This window comes from Nothoprocta perdicaria, unplaced genomic scaffold (genome assembly GCF_003342845.1).
Source record: "Nothoprocta perdicaria isolate Ctin4 unplaced genomic scaffold, notPer1 scaffold_22, whole genome shotgun sequence".
In the NCBI taxonomy this organism is placed as follows: Eukaryota; Metazoa; Chordata; class Aves; order Tinamiformes; family Tinamidae; genus Nothoprocta; species Nothoprocta perdicaria.
Genome location: NW_020455415.1, coordinates 4,662,388 through 4,682,493, shown reverse-complemented (window position 1 = coordinate 4,682,493; position 20,106 = coordinate 4,662,388). Strand labels below are relative to the sequence as shown.

Here is a 20,106-nt window from a genome sequence, read left to right as displayed (position 1 = left end):
AGTACTGTATGCAGGAAACCTGACAATCAGCCCAAGAAAAAGTGGACATGAATCTGACCGATGTTTCATTAATGGTATAATGGCAAAGGGAATGCAACCATGAAGTTACAGGAAACTCTTAATTGGTAACTGATGGAAAAAGCGCCCCTGGGAGATGTGCATCATATGTGCTATGTGCGCCTGATTTCTCCGTTGCTCTGGGAACATGGATTACTTGTTGATTTTGTTAAGTCTGTATGGTCTTCATAATACCATTAAGGTTAAAAAAAAATGGAAAAAGCAAATTAATCTAGCAGGATAAATAGTCAAAGCCATGCCGAGCAGGCCAGAGGCAAGCTCTCACCCAGGGCTGTGTTTGCTTGGGATGGAGGCTTGGAATGCTTATAAAGAGAGAGCATCTGTTGCAGAGGCAAAATGAGCACAAAGGCTGTCAGAGGGGAGGATGGGAGAAGTGTCCCCAGCAAGGGAGTCATGGTGCACAACTTGTGATGCTGGGACACAAAGCTCTACCTTGGAGAGACCAAAAATGACTTAAGTGGAGGAGGCGGGGAGATGGAGGCCCCCTCATCTCCAAAGATGTACCTGGGCATCTTTAAATGCTCTCCTGATGAGCAACACAAGCAACACAAAGTAGATCTCTCCTTTGGAAACGTGCATCAAGCTCACACAGGCACTTAGGTGGCAGCCATGGTCCTAATGCCACCTGGAGACTGAAAGAAAGGATGAAGCATCGGAAAGCTTAGAATGTTTTCAACACCTGATGGAAAACACTAGAGAGCAGAGCTCTGTTGCTAAGTGCAAATGAAGTGCCCCCATCTGCAATAGCAGTGCCAGGAGGAGAAGGAACGAGACCCAGGTGTGTGCAATGAGCGYGGCTGCTACTTCTCCCACTGACAAGCTCAGTTCTGCTTTCTCAATAGGCAGGTAGGTAGAGAATAGGAGGTAGGTAGAGAAGCTGCTCCATCACCCTCAGCTTTCTCCCCCAAAACTGTGAGGTGCCAGGAGTGCTTTTAGGGGCACCCTGACAGGGTGATCATCTCCCTTCCACCCCTCCAGTGGGGAGGATGGCTTCTGTCCCAACACCAGCCACCTGCAAAGGATGCTCTTGCACCAGGGTTTCGTTAGCCAAGCCTTTCCTGGCCGTGAGGAGAGAAGAAACTACTGGGTGGACACAATAAGGAGCCAGCGACAGCAGGAGAGGAGCTTGGCTTCAGGGCTGAACGTTATTTATTCATTTTTATCTATTTATTTTGCATTATTTTGCATTGTTTATGCAGCTTCAAGCTGGTGCTTGGCTGTGCCGTGGCCAGCCGGAGGCGAGTGATCCTGGCTGCCCTGGGGAGCAGCGGTTGGTGCCGCGCGTGGTCCCTGCTCTCTCCATCCACGCTCCCAGCTGTCCTCTACGCATTAAACAAATGCACAATAGTGCCTCCTCGGCAGCGCTTCCTCTCCTCCCCCTCGCAGTCCCTGCTGTCTCTGCCAGGGCTTCACGCTCTCCCTCGCTCGCCGGCCTCCCTGCGCCTCTCGCCCGCAGCATCGGGGCCCTTGGGGCCGGGTGGGGGGCTCGGCCCCTCCACCAGCCCCAGGACAGAGCTGCCTGTGCAGGAGTTCCTCGGATTTACGTGCTGTATCTCCTGACYGCAGCGTGTGTATGTGAGGAGACAAGAGAGCTGCTTGCTTATTTACGGTGTGAACCTGACAGACTAGGTGCCACAGTCACCTCCCCTCTCATATGAGGTTTCTGTGAACCTATAGGGTTGTGTTTTTCATTTTCACTGCTTTGCATTTCTGCTGCTTTTAGAAGGAAACGGGACCTTCATCTGCATGTATTTCCTCTGTCTTCAGTTGCTGATCGTTACTGGTGAGTAGCATTTTCCTTTTTTATTTCCTCCGTGTTTGTTGCCCATCCTGCCAGCTGTTCTTCTTTTGACCCTGCCTCAGCGGACAACAGGGCGAGTGGGAGCAGATTTGCCCATGATGCTTCTGTTAGGTCCTTCCTGAAGGACCTGATGGTGCCAGATGGGAACACCCCATGTGTGTGTTTGCTCTGATGGCCACAGGTCCTTTCCAATCTCACATATCTTTTATTTCTTCCTAGTACAGTACTAGCAGTGTAGAAGGCTAGAGGAAAGCACACGCAGAGAATGACTTCTCGCCCCAATCAGCGTGACTTTTAGGAGGACACAGCACTCTCCTGTAGGAAGCCGGGTGGCTCTGCTTCTGCACTCCTGATGACCGCAACCAGTTGTCCTTTTGTACAAGCAGTTACCCTCTGCTAAAGCTGTGGGCGGAAGGCATTTTTGAGGGTTAATTTTCAGCAGTGCAAGTTATGTGCAGCGTGGGAGAAGGCAGCAAATGCAGAGCACAGAGCAGGGCACACACGGCGTGCTGCTCTTCCAGGGACTGATATTGGGTTGCTGYCTCGCAAAACCCCTCACAGAGGGGCTGCAAGACCCCTCTGTCACACTGCGTGCACGCGCTCCCCTTCGTCATCGTGATTCCCGAGCATGAACAGCAGCAGTTTATTTGGGTAGCTGGGGCCTGTGCAACGTAAGCCACATAAAAAGCTCTATGAGTAGCTGGAAAGCACTTGATAATACACATCCCATCCCTACTAAAAGCTGGACATGCATCCGACAGTCAGCAGCGTTGCTACCTGTGCTTCTGCCTTAGTGAGSTTTTCCACGTGGGAATAACAGCAGAATTACCAATAAATATACATTTACTTGCACTGGTATAAATATCAAAGATAACAAAACTAAAGGAGATGATAGAGACTAAAGGAGAAATGTTACAGGCTTAGGCACACGTGTCCTTATGGTCTGATCCTATGGCTGCTCGTAAGTATTAACTCAAAACTTGCAATGCTGCCATCGCTGCCTCATGGAAAGAGCACTTCTTCCTGTTTACAACTCTTCCTCTCGGTCTGCAAAGATTGGATGTTATTGAACATGCTGTAAGACAAGAATTTCTTTTCAAGGAAGCCACAAAAATAGTCTACTGTACTTGTTTTTAGATTTAAGTACGCCACTGAAAACAGGCTTAAACAAAACTTTCTTTTTTCTTTCTTTTTTTTTTTTTAAATGTTCTTCAAATGTTTGCCGACCTAGTTGGGGAAATCACAGTCTGAGCAAGCACCACCCCTCATTACAGAAGGATTTGCAATTGAAAGAGGAATTTTCAGGAACCCTTCTCCAGCCTAGATCGTTGCAGTTTTTGCTAGTTTCAAACCGGCTTAGCTTGAGGTCACTGCCGTTTAACATCGCGTGCATATCACACAACGTAAGATGAGGACGGTGATCCTTGTTTTCCCTCTGTGGTAAGCTCTTTACTGTAAACATCTGCTGCCTTTCCCGTCCGATGCCGATCTGCTGCCTGTGGGAGCCCATGGAGGAAAGGCGGATGCTGCTGGGAGGTAAGGCCCGTGGATAATGTCCTGTCGAACTGGGCTCAGCCCATCGGCACCTCCTCACCGAGGAGCTGTCTCGGAGCGGTGCTCCCGTGGTGAGCCCCAGTCACAGCTCCTCAGTGCAGCTGCCTCCTTCCCTCGCAATGCTCTCAAATACTTCAGCATCGCTCTTCCTGGGCATTACTGCCACCTCCTACGAGGCAGTTGTCCTCTATCGCGTGCTTAAGGATATTTTTCCACGAGTCTCTCCAAGGCCAATGCAGTTACTCTCTGCTCATGTGTTTGCTGGTTGCTCTCTAGAGATGATGTGTCTTCCAGTTATTGCACTATGAGTGTCTCCTGCCTTCTTTCCTCTGTGCTTAAGCCACAGTGTTGCTTTCGGTCCCCTTTTAGCAACCCGTCTAACCATGTGAAGCACTAGAAGCGGCTCCGGAATGAGGACACGGGGGGCTGGACTGCTCCCTGGTTTTGCAGTACTTAAACTGTTTGTGCAAGTCTCCACCCTCTTCTTGAAGCATTTTGTCATGTCTGACTTTTCCTATTTTTTTTTAAAATAACATTTTGATCACTGTGAAACGAATACTAATTAATACTAATTCAGTTTATATCTCACCAGGCTCTTAGAGGGGGTTAGTTTCTCTTTTGTTTTTGCTTCGCTGATGTCTCATTCTTCTCTGACAACTCTGCTCTCTGCAGGTCTGTTTTTGGTTTTGCAGTGCACTTCTTCAGCAGTGGAAACCACAGAAAAACGAGTTGTGGCTGAAGGATCCTCAGTGCTGTTGCACGCACCAGATATCAAGAACATCAACTTCACGGAGTGGGAATACATAAAAGACACCACGCCCGTGTTCATCCTGCAGTACTACGCGGATTCGCAATCTRCCACGATCTACTCGGCCTACCAAGGCAGGGTGGTTTTCTATCCAAAGAATAGCTCCCTGCTCTTGCAAAAGCTACAGGAGACCGACAGTGGGGTCTATAAAGCAACCATTGATCTGATGCAGGATAAAACCAGGACAACTCTCTTGGAAGTTATCAGTAAGTCAAACGTGCCCAGGGAGGCAGCGGAGGCTCCTTCTCTGGAGATCTTCCAAACATGTCCGGATGCGACCGGGTGCCCCGTGCTCTGGGTGTTCCTGCTTGAGCAGGGCAGTTGGACTAGGTGATCTCTAGAGGTGCCTTTCAACCTCAACCAGCCTGCGATTCTGTGAAATTTTGCCTTTCTCTGTTTTCTGAACTTACCTGAAAGATAATCAGGAAAGAGAGTTCAGCCTGGTTTTAATTGCCCTTTCACAGAGCTCATGTTCCTTCCCAGTTGCTACATGAGCATAGTGCCTGTAGGAAACCGTGCTCAGGGAAGAAGGACTCAATGAGCATGCTGTTGCTATTAAGTCCAGGTGTAGCTCGTAGCAGCCCTTGCTGGTGGGGGTACATAGGCATTAGCAGAGAGTCAGCCCTCCTTTTGCTCACAAGAGTATCCAGCACGCAAGGTCTGGCCCGTGAGAGGTCTGACCAGTTTAAATAGAGGCAGCTAGGCAGTCTACATAGCTTCTCTGGCCCTCCTTCTTCCCACTCCTGCTGGACACCCAAACAGAGAGAAAACTCCCTGCCACAACTTTTCAGTGCAGCTCCAACTCGCAGCTCTTTTGAGTCCATATCCTGAGGCCTAGAATGTCATGCCTGGTCTCTGAGGGCAGTGTGGGCTGGTGGTGTCCATCCCAGGGTGGCTGCAATCTCCTTCTGTGATCTCTTTCAGAAACWGTACCCCAACCCAAGATCCAGGGCACTTCAGGCCTGGTGGGTTCACCCATCCAGTTGTTCTGCGTGCTTTCCGAAGGAAGAGTGGATGCCATCTCCTGGAAGAAGGACGGTCGTCCTCTCCCCCCAGAAAGATGCTATAATCTCTATGAAAATGGTACCATGCTGCAGATGGAGAAAGGGGAGAGGGCGGACTGCGGCTCCTACTCCTGCAACGTCAGCAATGCAGTAAGCTGGAAGGAAGCAGAGCTGAACGTGGTGGTGATAGGTTAGTGTTGCTGCCTGGCACTTGATTTGCTTTGGGCATTTGCATGCCATACCAGGCCTAGGCTTCCTTCTCCCTGTGTGGGCAGCAAGCTTTTGCTGACAGAACATTGTCTCCAAGCCCCAGCCAGATACAACTGTCACTCCCGTGCATTCCCAAGCAGGAAAGACCTGGGAGTCTTCCCCAAAAGCTTCCCAGCACTTCCCAKTTTCCTGGGATGTCCAAAGCCTTTCTGTGTTTCTGAGCTGTCCCTGGTGGAGAGATTTCACTGTTCCCTTCATTGCAGGTCTGCCGCCCCTTCTCCACCATGCCCAGAGAATGGCTGTTTTTGCTCTGGTGTTTGCTGTAGGCTCTACTGTAGCCTTCATTGTCCTGCTCTGTCAGCCGGCGAAACTTGGTAAGCTTGGTTGTGTGTCAGGCCCGGGCCTTGGTTTGTAGAACCTAAGTTTCCCAAGCTAAACTCTTTTCTCTCCATGGAAGAGCAGGACGGGTGATGGCAGAAGGCCCTACCCAACCCTCTTCTGTCTACTTACTTGAGTGTGTGGCRCTTCAGTAGCGTGAAGAAATGTGCTCAACTCATATGGTCCTTCTTAGATCTCTGTAGCTTGCAAAGGAAATGAAACGTCTTAGAAATAGTTCACTCCATTGGCTTTTTAGAAGGTGGAGGCACTCAAAAACACTCTTTGAAGGACTGCTCCATGCCTGCTATATGTGACATGTACCATGTGGACTTTTTCCAATTGAAAGGCTTTGCAGAGGAAAAACCTTTCAGATTTTTATTGGAAATAGAAACTGGGGAACTGTGGTGTAAAGTCTGTCTTTCTAGATGGAATTGTTCAGAATGGAACAATCCRAAGTCTGGCTGGTTTCTCCTGGCTACTTTGAAATCAAGCAAAGCACTCTGAAGTTTACCAGGTTTTCTCTTTGCTTCTGTGTTTTAACTTGTTTTTAATATCGTAAGAATTAAATTCTGCATGAAAAATTTTGTGTTTGCCCTCCCCTTGCAAGCTGTGCCATTCCTGCTGCGTGTGTGGTTATGATATCTCACTCGGGTACAYTTGCCTTTTCCCCAGAAAAGAAAGTGAGCAGATGGATGACTGTGTTTATCCAAGTACTGGTGTGTGCCTCCTCTCTTCTCCTGCTTGTCACCTCTTCCATATGGATGCAGCAAGAAGGTAGGATCTCACTGTGAATAGTTCACTTAATGTGATTTGGGGTTTGGTGCTTTTRTTTCTTATTTTTGTTTTCAAGGTGACATCTTTAATCTAATGGTATTTGATTTAGAGAAACTGAAGTTAGAGCTCACTGCTTGGTCTCCAGACTCCTCCCTCTCTGCTCTTTTAAAACCTGAGTGCTGCATTGGTCTTTTTGCACTCTTCAAATACTGCCATCCCTTCTCCAGGACTCCTCAAAGACGTTTGAGTGACTGCTGCAAAAATGCATTTCAATCGAAAATTTTGGGTCAATTCTGCCTCCAACAGGTGTATCTGCTGCYTTCGTGCTGCTTTGGCTGTTCCTGTTTGCTACGATTTTAACTGCCCTCCTCACAGTCGCACTGGTGTGCAGACCAGCAGCTCTCATCCAATTCCACACCAAACCACGTGAGTTGCTGTTTAAGATCTAAACTCCTGTTAGAAAAGGCCTGTTAAAGAGTTTAAGAGTAAATTTGATGAGTTTTCACTCCCAGTGCTGGGAGAGACCAGGTGCATATCTGGAAGCACTGGCCATGGTTTGCTTACCTGCCCGCTAAGCTCATCTGCTCCAAGCGTGAGCCTGTATCCCTCACACGGTTCTGTCTCACCTCTCAGTCGTTTCCTCCTCTCCTAGGGCTTGATGTCACCTTAAAGGCTGCAACCACCACTACAGTTATCATCCTCCTCCTGTTCACCAGCCTTCTGCTCCAAAACTTCCAGCAGCTCCATGGTAAGGGGTGGCTCAGGTTTATACTGCCCTGTCCCTTGGTCGTCTTCATTATKGGGAGTGGTGGGACACGTGGAGGGGATTGGCAGGCAGATTAAGTTCAGGGCATGTATTTGAGGGGGATGTTGGCCAAAGGGCTGAACATTGAGCAGTTCTCACTTTCTGTCCTGCAGAGCGAGGCTGCTCGGAGTCCAACAGTCTGACACTCAGCTTCGTCCTGGCAACTGCAGTCGTCCTGCTTGCGATGGTGGCCTTCCTCCTGTGCAGTACGTGGGCCCATGGTTTCCTTCCACTGATTGCAGGATCATAATTGGCATCTCTGGCCCCCTCACCAGATGTTTGCTCTCAGCTGTCACCCCTTTCCTGCAAGGGATTTTGAGAAAAATGCTTTTAGTTCAAAAGAAAAGGCCAGRCTTTAAGCTGGCCTCCCTGCAGCCAGCTGTTCTTCACATATCTCTGGAARCGCGAGGTGATGACTAAAGTGACTGTTGTGGAAACCTCACTGGCAAGAGGAAAATAAAGGCTTCTCCTTTATTTGCAGATCATAAGAGAAAAAAAGAAGAGACAAAGGGAACACCTGCAGGTCATCCATGACACACAGGGCACGACAAACTTGGTAACACACTGCTGCTTTGCAAAACCGTTATTTAACTTATGTTAAACTTGTGATTAATAGGAGGCTGATGAGCAACAGGTTAAAAAAAAAGGTTGATTCAGCAGCTGCTCAGGCGCTGCTGGGAATATTTGTGAGCAAGTGCCCGCCTGCCTTCCTGCAGAGTGGCATGGGCCTTGTCCTCATCTTGGCAGCTTTCAGTGGGTGTGAAACTAGCTCGATGGTGACCAGACGTAGCAGTTCAGCCATGGGAMCTATAGGTTCAAGAGTCCAAGGAGCTTCCCTGGGCGTTGCTGCTAGCAGACAGCATTTGSTTCTCCCAAGCCCTGCAGTTTCAGCTGCCCATGTTGGTGCCATGAAGAGGTGACTGGAGGAACGTGCTGGTGTCCTGAGCATGCCAGGTCTTAGGCTRCTCTCCCCTGACAGATGCATTGTATGGTAATTTATTTTTCAGTTAAGAGTGGTATAAAGGTAGAGGGGCTAAAAACCTGGCGTTCTCCTACCGCAGCCAACCCAGAAAGAGCTCCACAGCGTTGGAAATGAGATGTGAAGGAACCTATCAGGGCTGTTAGCCATGAGCCCATGGCTAAATGATTGCACCTCTGCCCTTGCTTCATACCCACCTCCAGAAGCCTCCCTCCCACACAGCAGACTTGCTCCTGCAGCACCTGCCTCTGTTACGGGCTGCTTCCATCCTTTGGAGATGCAAGGCGGCTTTGGAGGATTACAGACACCTGAAAGGAGGTTGTAGTGAGGCAAGGGCCAGTGTGTTCTCCAAAACCACTGATAGGACAAGAGCAAATGGCCTCAAGTTGCACYGTGGAGGTTCAGGTTAGATATTAGGAAAAAAAATCTGCACAGAAAGAGTGGTCTAGCATTGGAACAGGCTGCCCAGGGAGTGGTAGAGTCACCATCCCTACACCATCTACAAGAAACATGTAGATGAGGCACTTAGGGACCTGGTCTAGTAGGYTTGGTGGTGATGGGAGTGTGGAAAGCATCTTGAGCAGCTGGTCCTGCGACTAGGTATGAGCCTGGTCCCTGTTCTTCAGCAACACTTGTGCGTGCACAGCCTCTGCTGRGTGATCACTCCCAGTAGTTACCCAGATCCCTATTACACCCTCAGAGGACACAACAGCATCTGTGTACGGCCAGAGGAGCAAGCGCTTGCCAAGGCAGCGCCCTGGCCAAGCATCCTGCTACCAGCAAGGGTAGCAAGGGCACATGCCCTGGGGCTGGGCACCTCCGGGGCTGTCACAGTGTCAACATGCAGGTTCATTGCCGTGTGCTTTCTTAGCAGGTGCACAGAGAGCCTCRAGAAGCCAATCGGGAAGAGAACTAAGGAGTCAGCCCCCCCGACTGCTGCAAGGCTCTGCTCGCACGCTGTGGGCGCAGGAAGGAGCTGGAAAGGCCTCCGTTGTGACGAGGCAAGCGTAAGCTGCCCTTGTGGGCTAGCACCAACCAGCCAGTGATTTTTGCAAGAGCACGCAGCAGAATGCTCTGAAAAATGCTGCTTTTCTGCCCTGCTTCCCTTCTGTGCCTTTGAGGGATGCAGCCCTCTCCTTAAAACGAAGCAAGGATCAGGCTGGTAGTCCTTGGGGGCAGCTGCTCTTGCTGCTGCTGGTGAAGACCGGCAGCCTTGCAAGCCCCCCTGATTTGTGCCTTCTGTCCCTGATCCCAGCAGCAGAGCGGGCTCGTGCCCTCCGCCATGAGTAACTGCCCTTTGGGGAGGGTGACAGGGCAGGAGAGCAGCCCCAGGCCACACTGCCCTTAGGTCATTTCCAGCCCTGTGCCTCTTCCCTGACTCACCGCGTGGCCTTCCGTGCTTTGAGTTTTAGTGTTTTAGCTGGTGTTGAAGCGCCTCTCAGCAATACTTGTGTGGGAGGTCTGCTTGGAAACGTGTTCCTGTGTAAAAGCTGAGAAATAGCCTGTTCTTTTCCTCATTGCAGCTGCTCTAATAAATGTATTTAACTTGSGGACGTCCATTTGTGAACCCGTCCTGCTTGCAAACGTGGGAGGGGGCTCTGCCCTAGTCAGCAAAGCATTTTTACCTGTTGATCTAGGGTTGTTCCCGTCCAGGCAAAGCTGACCAGCTCTCGTGAGGGTTTCTAGCCCAGGTTTGTATTTCTGGCTCTGCTGCAGTTCCCACTTCCCCCTAAGCAGTGGGTGCAGTGGGCAAAGCTGGGCCCTGCAGATGTGCACCAGGCTGGCCCTGGTCCCCCTTTGCATTCAGGGTGCAGGGAATTGCTCTGCAGCACCAGTAGCGTGGTATGGACAGAGGTGCTAGGGCATTGCAAAGGCCCAGGGCTGAGCTGAGATGGGAATCCTGAAGCAGTGGGTGCATGCAGCTCACAGAAAGCCATTCGGAGCATTCAAGGCCAATTAATGTCCTCAGGACAATGCAAGCGGCAAGGAAACGTCCCCTCCTAGTTCCTTCCCATTCCAGGCACAGCCCAGGACCATCCCACACGGCCACACACCCACCAAGGAGAAGAGCAAGAGCAGGAGCTCAGCACACACAAGGGCAGACTGAAGCGAAGTCCCCACCAGGCTCCCAGAGAACAGAACTGGGCCCTGGGTGGCATTTAGGCCTCAGGAAGCTCAGCTCAGAGATGCTGCTAAAAGGAGTCATGAACCTGCGAAAACCTGTATGACATCTCCCATGAGCTGCTCCACCACCTGGGTGAAAATGAAATGCAGGTGAGGCACAGCTTGGTATTGGAGATTTAAAGTGATGCTCTGGATTCCTGCAAATCCATGCACTTGCTAAAGAAAAGCACAGGGACGTGCTTTTCTTTAGCAAGTGCATGGATTTGCAGGAATCCAGAGCACGGCTGAGCTGCCTGTGCTGCTCCGGGTCCGCATGCAACGCAGAAGCGCGGTCCCAGGCCCCTCATGGCTCCTGAGGAGCAGGGCTTAAACGCTTCCCAGCTTGCAGCACCGGCATGTTTTCCAAGAGCAAGTGCTCCGGGACGGAGAGCACCCTTCCTTCCTGCTCTTCGCRCGCACCACCCGCTGCAGCAGCGTGAGCTGCAAGACCACGAGGCCACCCCTGCGCCAGACCCCTGGCTGCCCTTGGCCTCCTCCTCTTCYCCAGATCCCCAGGGGAGCTCATTGGAGCGGGATAAGGTTTGTTGCAGTGAGCTGAGCCCTCGGTCGGCCAGGATTTGAGGCCAGCTGGAGAAGACAGAGCAACTTATAGCAGCCTGAGGTTTTCAGTGGGAATCTGCAGGATTCTCAGGCTGCTTCCCTCTCCTGGGAACAGGCAGAGGGTGCAGCTTTCAGAGCTTGACCTACAGAGAAATAGCATGGTGCTCYGCAGTTCAGGAGTCAAGGTTGGAGGTTTCTGCTCTCTTCCATGGCTTGGCCTTCAGCCTGTTAACTCTTTCTCAAGAGAAAAGGAAGCAGCAGCTGCAAAAAAAATAAAATAYAGCCTGTTACTGTTGCACAAATTGCCCTTGCAACACGGGCCTTTTAGCAAACTGCCTTTTTGCCATGCAAAGTGGCTGTGGGTTTGCCTGGCAAATTGGCATGTCCAGGGGTGAAGATATGAAAATCAGGAAATAGGAGGGACACGTTGCTGCTGCGCGACATGGACACATGGGGATGGGAGGAGAGCTGGTTTTCCTGCTGAATTCCTGGCTGCTCCCACATTGCTCAGAAACCTTCTAATGACTAATTTCAGGCAATAAAGCACCTGGCAACTGCAGCTTTTTATTTACTCGAGTATCCTTTTTATTAGCTACCCAAAATCTATTCTTTCTACCAAAAGGTCCTCCCAATCTATCCATTACAACATATAAAGGTTTTTCCTTTGAATAGAAGTGTTTCCGATTACAAACACAGTATGTGCAAGCACTCAAAGGCTACTAGGTAAAACTCCCAAGGCTAAAACCTTCCCTAAAACTTATTCACAGCAGGAATCCCACAGTGGCATCTCATCCCAGTAAGCTGATTGCCTCCAAGGAGCCTCACCTGCCCACAGCTTTGGAGTTGGGATTGGCCATCTGTGACAGGGAGGACAGTGGTGGCCAAGTCCAGGTTGCCCCTGGAGCTGGAGAYCTTCAAGGCTTCAGGGCAGAGCCAGGCTGCAGGTAGGATAAGTGGCATCAAAGATAGCAGAGAAAGGAACAACTCCACTGCCCATACATCCCTGAGACAAAAATGACAAAATGGGAAAAAACAAACAAACTAAACCTTTCCAGGGTCTCTTTTCTGAGCAGAGCTTGAGAGGGGATGTGCTCAGCCCTAGCACCCGCTACCGCCAGCCTCCCCGAGGCCCCGGGAACACGCTCTGATTCTGCCCGTGGCATCACAGTCCGAGACAACTCCTACARCCTGTGAGTAATAATAAATGTCAAAAATAAATGCAGAATGTCAGCACAGCAGCGTGGGACAGCGCCCCRTAGCTGTTGTGCAGCAGAATAACCCAAGCATCTTGCCAGGAACTGCTTCATGTCCCCAGATGGCCAAGCCCGCGTTTCCTTTACCGCGTTATTTACATTGCATTTCTTTTTCTTCCCTCTGCAGGTCACGACAGGGCACTTTTTTCTTCTTGAAAATTGGRGAAGATGGACAGTCCTTGCAGCTGTTTCAAGGCGGAGGGGGAAACACAAGCAAGCACAAAACCAGAAGGCTGGTAGGGATGTATGATGTGCTCCTGGGCTTGTGCAGCCTACGCTCAGCCTGCTACAGCTCTTGCACAAAGTTGATGGATGCTSTGCAAAAAAGCTCGTGTGTCATTGCTTCCCAACACAGCTGGGATCTGTGGTGATCTGTGCAAGCGAGAAGGTTGGATAGCTGCAGAAAGAGGCGTCTGTGGACAGCACTTTGTTGCATACACAAAGTCCAGGGCAACACTGACCTATGGCACCAGGAGCGAGCAAGAGGAGACTGAAGTGTTTTCCATCCACAAGTGTGTGCACGAGGTCAAAATAGGCAGCGGGACAACGGTCCTGATGGATCAGTGAAATAGCCACGGWGCAATGCCCTTGCTCTCCTCATTCACACAACTTTGTGCCAGGAAAGTGCCCACGCCTGCGCTGTCCTCAGGCCGCGCCACACTTCATGTGTGCCAGGGCGCAGTGACTCAGGGAGCAGGTTAAATATATCCCCATCCACACTTGCAGCAAGGTTATTTTCTGCCGGCAGATCAGTTCCCAACGCCAGGCCCCTCGCAGAAGGAGCGAGGCTGCCCAAACAAGGGAAGGGAGGCCAAGAACAGGAGCGTCGCGCAGAGCGGGCACCAGCCCGGGCACCCTGCAACGGGCWGCAAAGCAAAGGACAGCTGACAAACTCAGGACTACAGCTCCTCACAAATCCCTGCACCTCAGTCAACTTTTTCTTACAKACGGTATGGAGAAACAAATCAGGCCTTTTCAAAGTTAAAGGCAGAGAGAAAAGCAATATAAAGTTTATAATCAACCATCCCTACCTGCTGCTACAGGTGTCCCTGCTCTCAGGTACGCATCCCTCATCCCCAGCCTGCTGCAGCTTCTGCAGGCTTTAAATACCAGAATGTGCTTTATTTCTCTTAAGATCAAAACAATATACACTGGAATAACATATGCACTTTTATTAGTAGTAAAAGTCTTAAAAAAAACCCCACAACTTATCTAAAATAATTTTCAGACAACTCTCAGGAAAGTTAAAAAAATATATTTTGTCAAACACTTGGCTGTATTTATTTGCAAGTAAAACATGTAACAATCCATCTTACAGCTTAAAACCAAATTTGGTTTAATCCATGCAACCTACTCCCYTTCCTTTAATAATTTAATCCTAATGTAATTCCAGGCTGAGAGATGGCTCTCTGTAGCCAGCCCCTTTCATCTATTTGTCATGTCCCTGGGGCTGATGCACACAGGATTCAACTCTGTCTCTTTTCAGGCTACTGCACTGGACTAGCATCAAAGTATGTAGAGCCCAAGGAAGTCAAGTCTGGAGTTATTCTCTCRCAGAGCAAAAAGCACAATGAGACGAGAATTCTTCAGCAACAACCAACCAAATAAATTCCAGCTTTTTTTTTTTCCAAACCAGCTTCATAGAAGTTTTGCGCAYGTCAGTTTTAACTTGCATTTTCAAGGATTCTCCTAGGAACAGTCAACAGGCCAACTCGTCTCCAAAGAGAAAACAAAATTCGGAGAAGAAAACAAAACTCGGCGCTCCCAGGTCGCTGGGAATGTGCTTTTCTGTGAGCGAGCTACGGTCTACAGGTAAAACACAAATCCCAGTAAAATCTATCCTCACCTCTCTCCMCGTGCTCACTGCTTCACTGTTTTCCTTGGACAATGCTAAATAGTCAGAAATCCCTTTCAAAATCCTACTCTAACAACAAGGAAACAAAAAACACCTACRTGAACAAAAACACCAAAGAAAGCGCAGCTCAACTCTCCCATCTCCTTCCTTGCAGCAGATGAACGTGACAAGGCCAGGAGGATTCTGCTTTCTTGTCTAGAGGCTACATTGAGGTATTTCTCTGCTGGGGAAGCTCCTTTCCTCTCGCTACGTAGATCTGAACTCTGTCTCTGAAGGAGCAAGAGAAACTACCCACACGAAGATCAGGGTGGTGCAGTGAGCCCAGGGCAGGGTCTGGAGGCCACCTGGAAGGACCTATTCTCCGTTTGCCTGCAGGCCAACAAGGAAGAGGTCCTCAAGCCACCAGCTGCCCCACTCCAGGAGATAAGTGATCTTGTGGTAGCTCAACTAGTCAGCACAGCCAACGGCACCGAGGGCCTGGGGAACAGCTCCGAGAGGGAACCAGGCTCGGCGGGACTCCCTGTCAGAACCAAGGACGGTGCCAACTCCCCAGCCCGACACTCACAAAGGCACTTGGCCAGACCTAGTGCTCCCAGGAAAGCATCCAGTTCTCTCCAGGGTGAAGATGTCCGTGCTGAGAGGTTATGCCCCCAACTAAGTAATTTTAGTTATAACAATTGTTTTTACAAGAAAAGCCCCACAGAAGGTGCCTGGAGAAGGGGCATGGACCAAGGTTTGGGGCTGGAAAGGAGGGCTGCCCCAGCCATATCAAATCAGATCACAACCATCATGTCCTGCGTGAGCAACGAAAAGGAGAATGTCTTTGGCGTTTGTTTTTCAAAACAAAACCACGTTGCATACCCTACACATTAACACGACAGCCTGCCATCTCCTGTGGACCCAAACTGGCTCCACTCATCTCCTAGGTCTTCCAGCGACAGCAAAACCCTGCCTCTTCTCCTCTCCAAGGCCAAACACAAAATAAGCTCCATGGTCTCACCCCCGAAGACACCTCAGCAAGTCCCTAAGTGCCCCCAAACAGCAGCACACTAGGACATATTGAAGCCACAGTGAGGCAGCTCAAGTCCCCTTGAGTCTCCTGTCAGGGATAGCAGAGCACCAGGGAACACTTCCCAGCAGCTTCCAGAGCCACGTGTTTGTCCAGCTGGGATCCTCCATCTATCCACAACCATCAGCCCTTCTTCCAAGTGTCCTYGCAGCCTCTGGAGAAAGCCATGCTCCAACTGCCCCAAAGAGGTGCAAGGAGCCTTGGGAAGAATAGGACCATGCAGGYAGAATCCAAGCCAGTCCAGTAAAACAAGTCCTGCAAATATCGGTGGGTTTTAGCAGCTTGAACAATTAATAAGCAAGCCCAAAAGGGACTGGGACAGCATGAGACCACTGYGCATGTTGGCAGGTGTCCAGTGCTCCCTGGGCATCATCCATCACCTACACGAGAGGAACGGAGCAAGGTGCAGTCCTCAGGCCTTCCACCTGCAACAAGAGMGGAGAGTCTTCCATAGAGCATTAAGTCAGGTTCCACTCCCACCCTCTGCTACGTGGACACCACCCATCACTCACAGGCAACATGCTGCCTGGTAGAGGCCTCAGGAAGATGCTGCTCTGCTCTAGAAGGATACTGCAGACTCTCTGGTACTTCTGCTTACCGCCTGGACTTCTACTCTACTCGGCCTCCTGCTCAGTGTCAGAGAAATGGCATAAACAGCAAAGGGCAGAAGCATGAACTGTAGCTACACTTACAGCTCTCCTCGGGCCACTGTGCCTGGATTCCACATGGGTGGTCACACACGGCACCTGCAGTCAGCCTGGAGCTCGCCTTGGTTGAAAGGGCTGCTGGAGACTCKTGAGACATGAGGGCTCTCTTCCTATAGACCCACCAGCCTTCTGCAGGGCCAGAGCCCATCGCCTTGCCCTTTGGGGCCCCTGAACCCCACTTACAAAGCACACTGTAAGGTGTGTCAGTAAAGAGATCTGTGCATGAGGTGGCATCCTTAGCAAAATGGAAAAGCTGAGAGGTTTTATGCTACGTGGAAAATGGGAGCTCCTCAACTGCTTCCCTTGTCTGTGGAAGGGCCTGTCCCCTCAGCAGTGACTGCCACTAACTGTATCCTCTGGCTCTTTCCTCACAGTTTTGTGGATCTGCRGCTATGGACACAGGTTAGCCAAGGATCCCGTCACTTTTGTCAAGATTATTCAGTTACAGCCAAGGCAGACCTTGGCTTGTAGCTAGCAATGGAGAAGCAGCACCATCCCCAGGTCCCAGGCATGGCAAAAGGGGTTCAAGGCATCTTACCTACGGACACAGCGATAAAAGCGTCCCCTCCTCCTACACCACAGGAAAACACCTGGGAAGAAACCACTCGTTGGCTCCATCAGACACTCCAGAGACGGCTGCCAGACACCGCTGCCCAAAAGAAGCAGCAGCAGGGACCTCTTCTTCTTAAGTAGCAACAGTCAACCAGGAAGCTTCAAGCAAGGAGCTGGGGACTGTCAACACTCCCTGGCACAGGGTCACTGCCTGCAGGAAGCTGGTTGGTGTTTGGTCTTGAGGAACCCCGTGCTCATGTCTACAGAGAGCAGCAGAAATCTGCTCGGCCCTGGTCTTGAGCTGGTATCTACCCCTGCGAAAGGCCAGGGAACGCAGCCAGACACCAATTTTGGCCATGTGTGAGCAGGTGTGAGGGGGCTGCTGGGGGAAGATGGGAGCAGAAGCACCCAGGGCAGCTTTCCCAGCACCTACACAATATTTGGGGTGATTACAAAGAAAAAAAAAACTGAAAATTTAATCCAAGAGTAAAAAAGAAATACGAATCAGCTACAGAGAACTTCCTACTTCTATTTTAAACCTGGGGAATCTTTTCTCTGGTCCTGACTAGTGCCTCTCACTTTTTTTTTCCCAAGTTTGCTGTTGGAAATCTGAGAAACTTTACTGGGGCCTGGAGACAGGCTGGAAAAAAGTGCTCTCCAGCTCCAAAAAAAGGAAGGAAATGAGGCCCACTGAGTCAGGAAGCATGTTTCCCTTCTGCGGGCTTCAGACAGACCTCACTGAGGGGCCTAACCTGCTTTTACCCTAAAAGGGTAAAATGTGGGACATTTCATCAGTCGGACAGGATCCAAGGGACCTCAGAGGCAGTTTTGTCCAGATAAGGATGGCAGAATACAGTAACCAGCCTGTTCTGACATGCGGGAGAGTTTCTCTCCTTATGTGCCCGGAGCAGGGAGGCAAAGGAAAGAAATGGAGGGTGTGAAACCATGGGAACAAAGTTATTTGTTTCCAGAGAAAAAACAGAGGGCACAGAAAGGTTTTTCACTAGAACAGCTCTACCTTTCTGCAGCATGTCCAATACAGGGGCAGTGGCCAGCCAGGGGGGCCACCATGAGCCAAGACACCCCTGCTCCACCTTCACTCATCCCTTCTTGAGTGACAATGCCATAAGCCAAAAACCAAGGTAAAGGGTGAATCACACCACTCACCTATCAGAAAGCCAACAATAACACATGCCATCATCACAGGTAAAACCACGTTTGCATCATCTGTAAAAGAGACAATTCGTGGTCTTTGGAGCGAGATTGAATTTAYTCCCTATCCACCCCCTTCAAGCAAAAACCTGCCACTGGGCAGCTACGCCCAGAGCAAAGAAACACACGGAACATGGGGTGGCCTTCCCAAGTCCCGTGATTCCCACCATTCATTTCCACTAATGCTGGAAGCTGAGGGTTGTGTTTGGGGAGGGGGAGACACAGCAGGCTTGTGGAGGAGAAAGCTGTGACACGCTTCTCAACAGAAGTGACCTTTCTCTTTTCAGGGGGAATGCCTTAGATTTGACATGGCCACCCAGACCTGGGCTGGTCACTTGGTTGTCTCCTGGATTTCCCTTTTGATAGCAGGAGGAAGCACCCACTTACGCTGAACATGAAGCAGGAAGGAGGCTTCATTCTCGCTCACTTTGTTGCGGACCACGCAAGTGTAGTAGCCGCTGTCGTTCATCGTCACTTCGATGATGTGCAACGTGTTGTTATGAACAAACTGGATATGGTCACTTGCAATCATCAGCACCCCRTTCTTCCTCCACCAGTAGGAGTCCGCAATGCCTTCTGAGATGTTGCAGACCAGTTTAGCGTCGTCACCTGCTCTCACCGAGCTGTTGCCCATGATTTCTGGCACAGGCAGTGGTTCTGCAAGACATGGAACAACTGTCACCTTTCATCTGCTCCATTCCTTGATGGCAGAACTAGAGCACCTTCCTACTCGAGGAACTCAAGAAATTGCTTCATAGAGTCTGCCAGCCTAGAGCTACTTCTAACTGATGTGAATGTCCCTAAGTTCAAGAAGAGCTATGGGGCTCTGCACAGGCCCAAGCATTTCCATGAACTTCATCCTGTGCATCTGCATTAGCTCAAATCGGCTGAAGGGCACTTCCATGACAGACCCAGCAACATCTCCATCGATGTCCTGTGCACCCCACCCCACAAGACTGGCGAGCAGGCAAAACGTCCCCTCCTCTGCACAGGGCATCTGAACCATCTCCCCTCGGTGTCCGAGCCTGCGAGGCAGCTCACGTGCTAGCGAGACATGGAAACACCCAGGTGTAGTGGAAAACATCAGCGGATTTGAAAGACAGTTGTGGGGGATATTTGAGATTCTGTGTAAAAGTGTATTCAGATCAGAGTCCACCTGCACTTCCAGGACTCCCTTCCCTACTCCACAGCCTGYTGGACTACAGTAAAAACTGAGAGCAGAGAGAAAGCTGATGTCTGACTGTCCCTTCAGTCTCATCTGACCTCTGTCCAGCCCACAGGGCCCAAAGCAAGCCTCTAACATCACAGCTCTTGGGTAGTGCCTGCACGTAGCTCCCTTCATTCCCCRGAGCTGCACCTCACTTCAGTTTAAGGCCTGCGCCTTAAAACTTTTCCAAATTTCAAACTATATTTCCTCAGAGCATCTCACAGATCCTTCTGCCTCTTCCCGTGACTGACAGCACGCACGCCGCCCCAAACCTTGGTGGAGCTAACCTGAAGGCAAGGCAGCGGGGCCACCACCCCAGCCCTCGCGGCCACTCACCGATGACCTCCACGTGGAGCCAGTCGGTCTCCTGCGAGGCCGTGCGGAAGCGGTACGCRCCGCTGTCCTCCCGCCGCAGCACCATGCGCAGCGAGAAGTCGCTCTCGTTGAACCGCGTGCGGTTCCTGTAGGCCGAGGCCGTGTTCACGGGCTTGCTGAGGTAGTAGCTCAGGATGACCTCGTGGCGGGCGCCCGCCTTGCGCTCCCAGAACACGATGGTGCTGGCGTTGAGCGCCGGCGCCGCCAGCAGCACCACGCAGCCCACGGCCGACACGAGCCGCGCCGACGTGGGGCTGAGGCTCGCCGAGTAGCAGGGCGAAAGCGTTTGCGCTGCCGGAGGAAATGCAAGTTGCTCAGTTAGAGCGTTTATAGATAGGACTAGGAGCACGCCGGGGGTATTCCAGCGGTATCCCGGCTCAGCTCGCACACGAGCAGCGCGGGACGCACGCGGGTATTTCTGGGCCGGGCTGTGGCACAGCTTTACACGGCYCCACAGGGGAGTAGTCTCCAGTTGACTGCGGATCCCCTTCGCGTCCCGGGCCCGACAAACTCGGCTGCTTCCCCCCGCAGCGAGCAGGCGGGGAGCCCCCGCGCTGCTCCAAGCGCCCGCAGCCCACAGCCTCGCGCTCCCCTCCGCCACTCCCGCCGCTCCGAGACGCCTTTGGGCGCGGCGGGTCCCGGGCCGCGGGTGCGGGTCCCGGGCCGCGGGTGCGGGTCCGCGGCGGCGCCACTTGCCTGTGATGGCGCTGCGGGCTCCGGCCGCGCCGGCCCCGCACAGCAGCAGCAGCAGCAGCAACGGG

At 51.2% G+C, this 20,106-nt stretch overlaps 2 protein-coding genes across 4 annotated transcripts in view; one reads left to right on the top strand and one right to left on the bottom strand.

The window, feature by feature from the left end:
* The first annotated feature begins 1,473 nt into the window (after positions 1-1,473).
* On the top strand, positions 1,474-9,798 carry LOC112947133 (hemicentin-2-like). 3 transcript variants are annotated; one of them, XM_026039144.1, is made up of 12 exons: positions 1,474-1,707; positions 1,802-1,861; positions 3,111-3,415; positions 4,106-4,447; positions 5,166-5,435; positions 5,719-5,829; positions 6,440-6,607; positions 6,914-7,033; positions 7,260-7,355; positions 7,526-7,618; positions 7,894-7,968; positions 9,263-9,798. In XM_026039144.1, exons 3-11 carry the CDS (start codon positions 3,361-3,363, stop codon positions 7,944-7,946), a joined length of 1,308 nt encoding a protein of 435 aa, XP_025894929.1. In that variant the 5' UTR covers positions 1,474-1,707; positions 1,802-1,861; positions 3,111-3,360; the 3' UTR covers positions 7,947-7,968; positions 9,263-9,798. The 3 variants fall into 3 exon arrangements, with proteins under 3 accessions (XP_025894929.1, XP_025894931.1, XP_025894928.1); XM_026039146.1 differs by having other exon boundaries at positions 1,474-1,861; positions 6,506-6,607; XM_026039143.1 differs by having other exon boundaries at positions 1,474-1,861.
* Positions 9,799-15,275: 5,477 nt separating this feature from the next.
* Positions 15,276-20,106, bottom strand: part of LOC112947037 (carcinoembryonic antigen-related cell adhesion molecule 5-like) — a 6,619-nt gene continuing 1,788 nt past the window's right edge. Inside the window, exons 2-6 of the mRNA XM_026039041.1 lie at positions 19,307-19,784; positions 18,151-18,420; positions 17,719-17,778; positions 16,538-16,589; positions 15,276-15,717 (exon numbers count right to left, since the gene is read on the bottom strand). Of these exons, the coding sequence (XP_025894826.1) occupies positions 15,705-15,717; positions 16,538-16,589; positions 17,719-17,778; positions 18,151-18,420; positions 19,307-19,784 (873 nt within the window). The 3' untranslated portion in view covers positions 15,276-15,704. The remainder of the gene's footprint in view (positions 15,718-16,537; positions 16,590-17,718; positions 17,779-18,150; positions 18,421-19,306; positions 19,785-20,106) is intronic.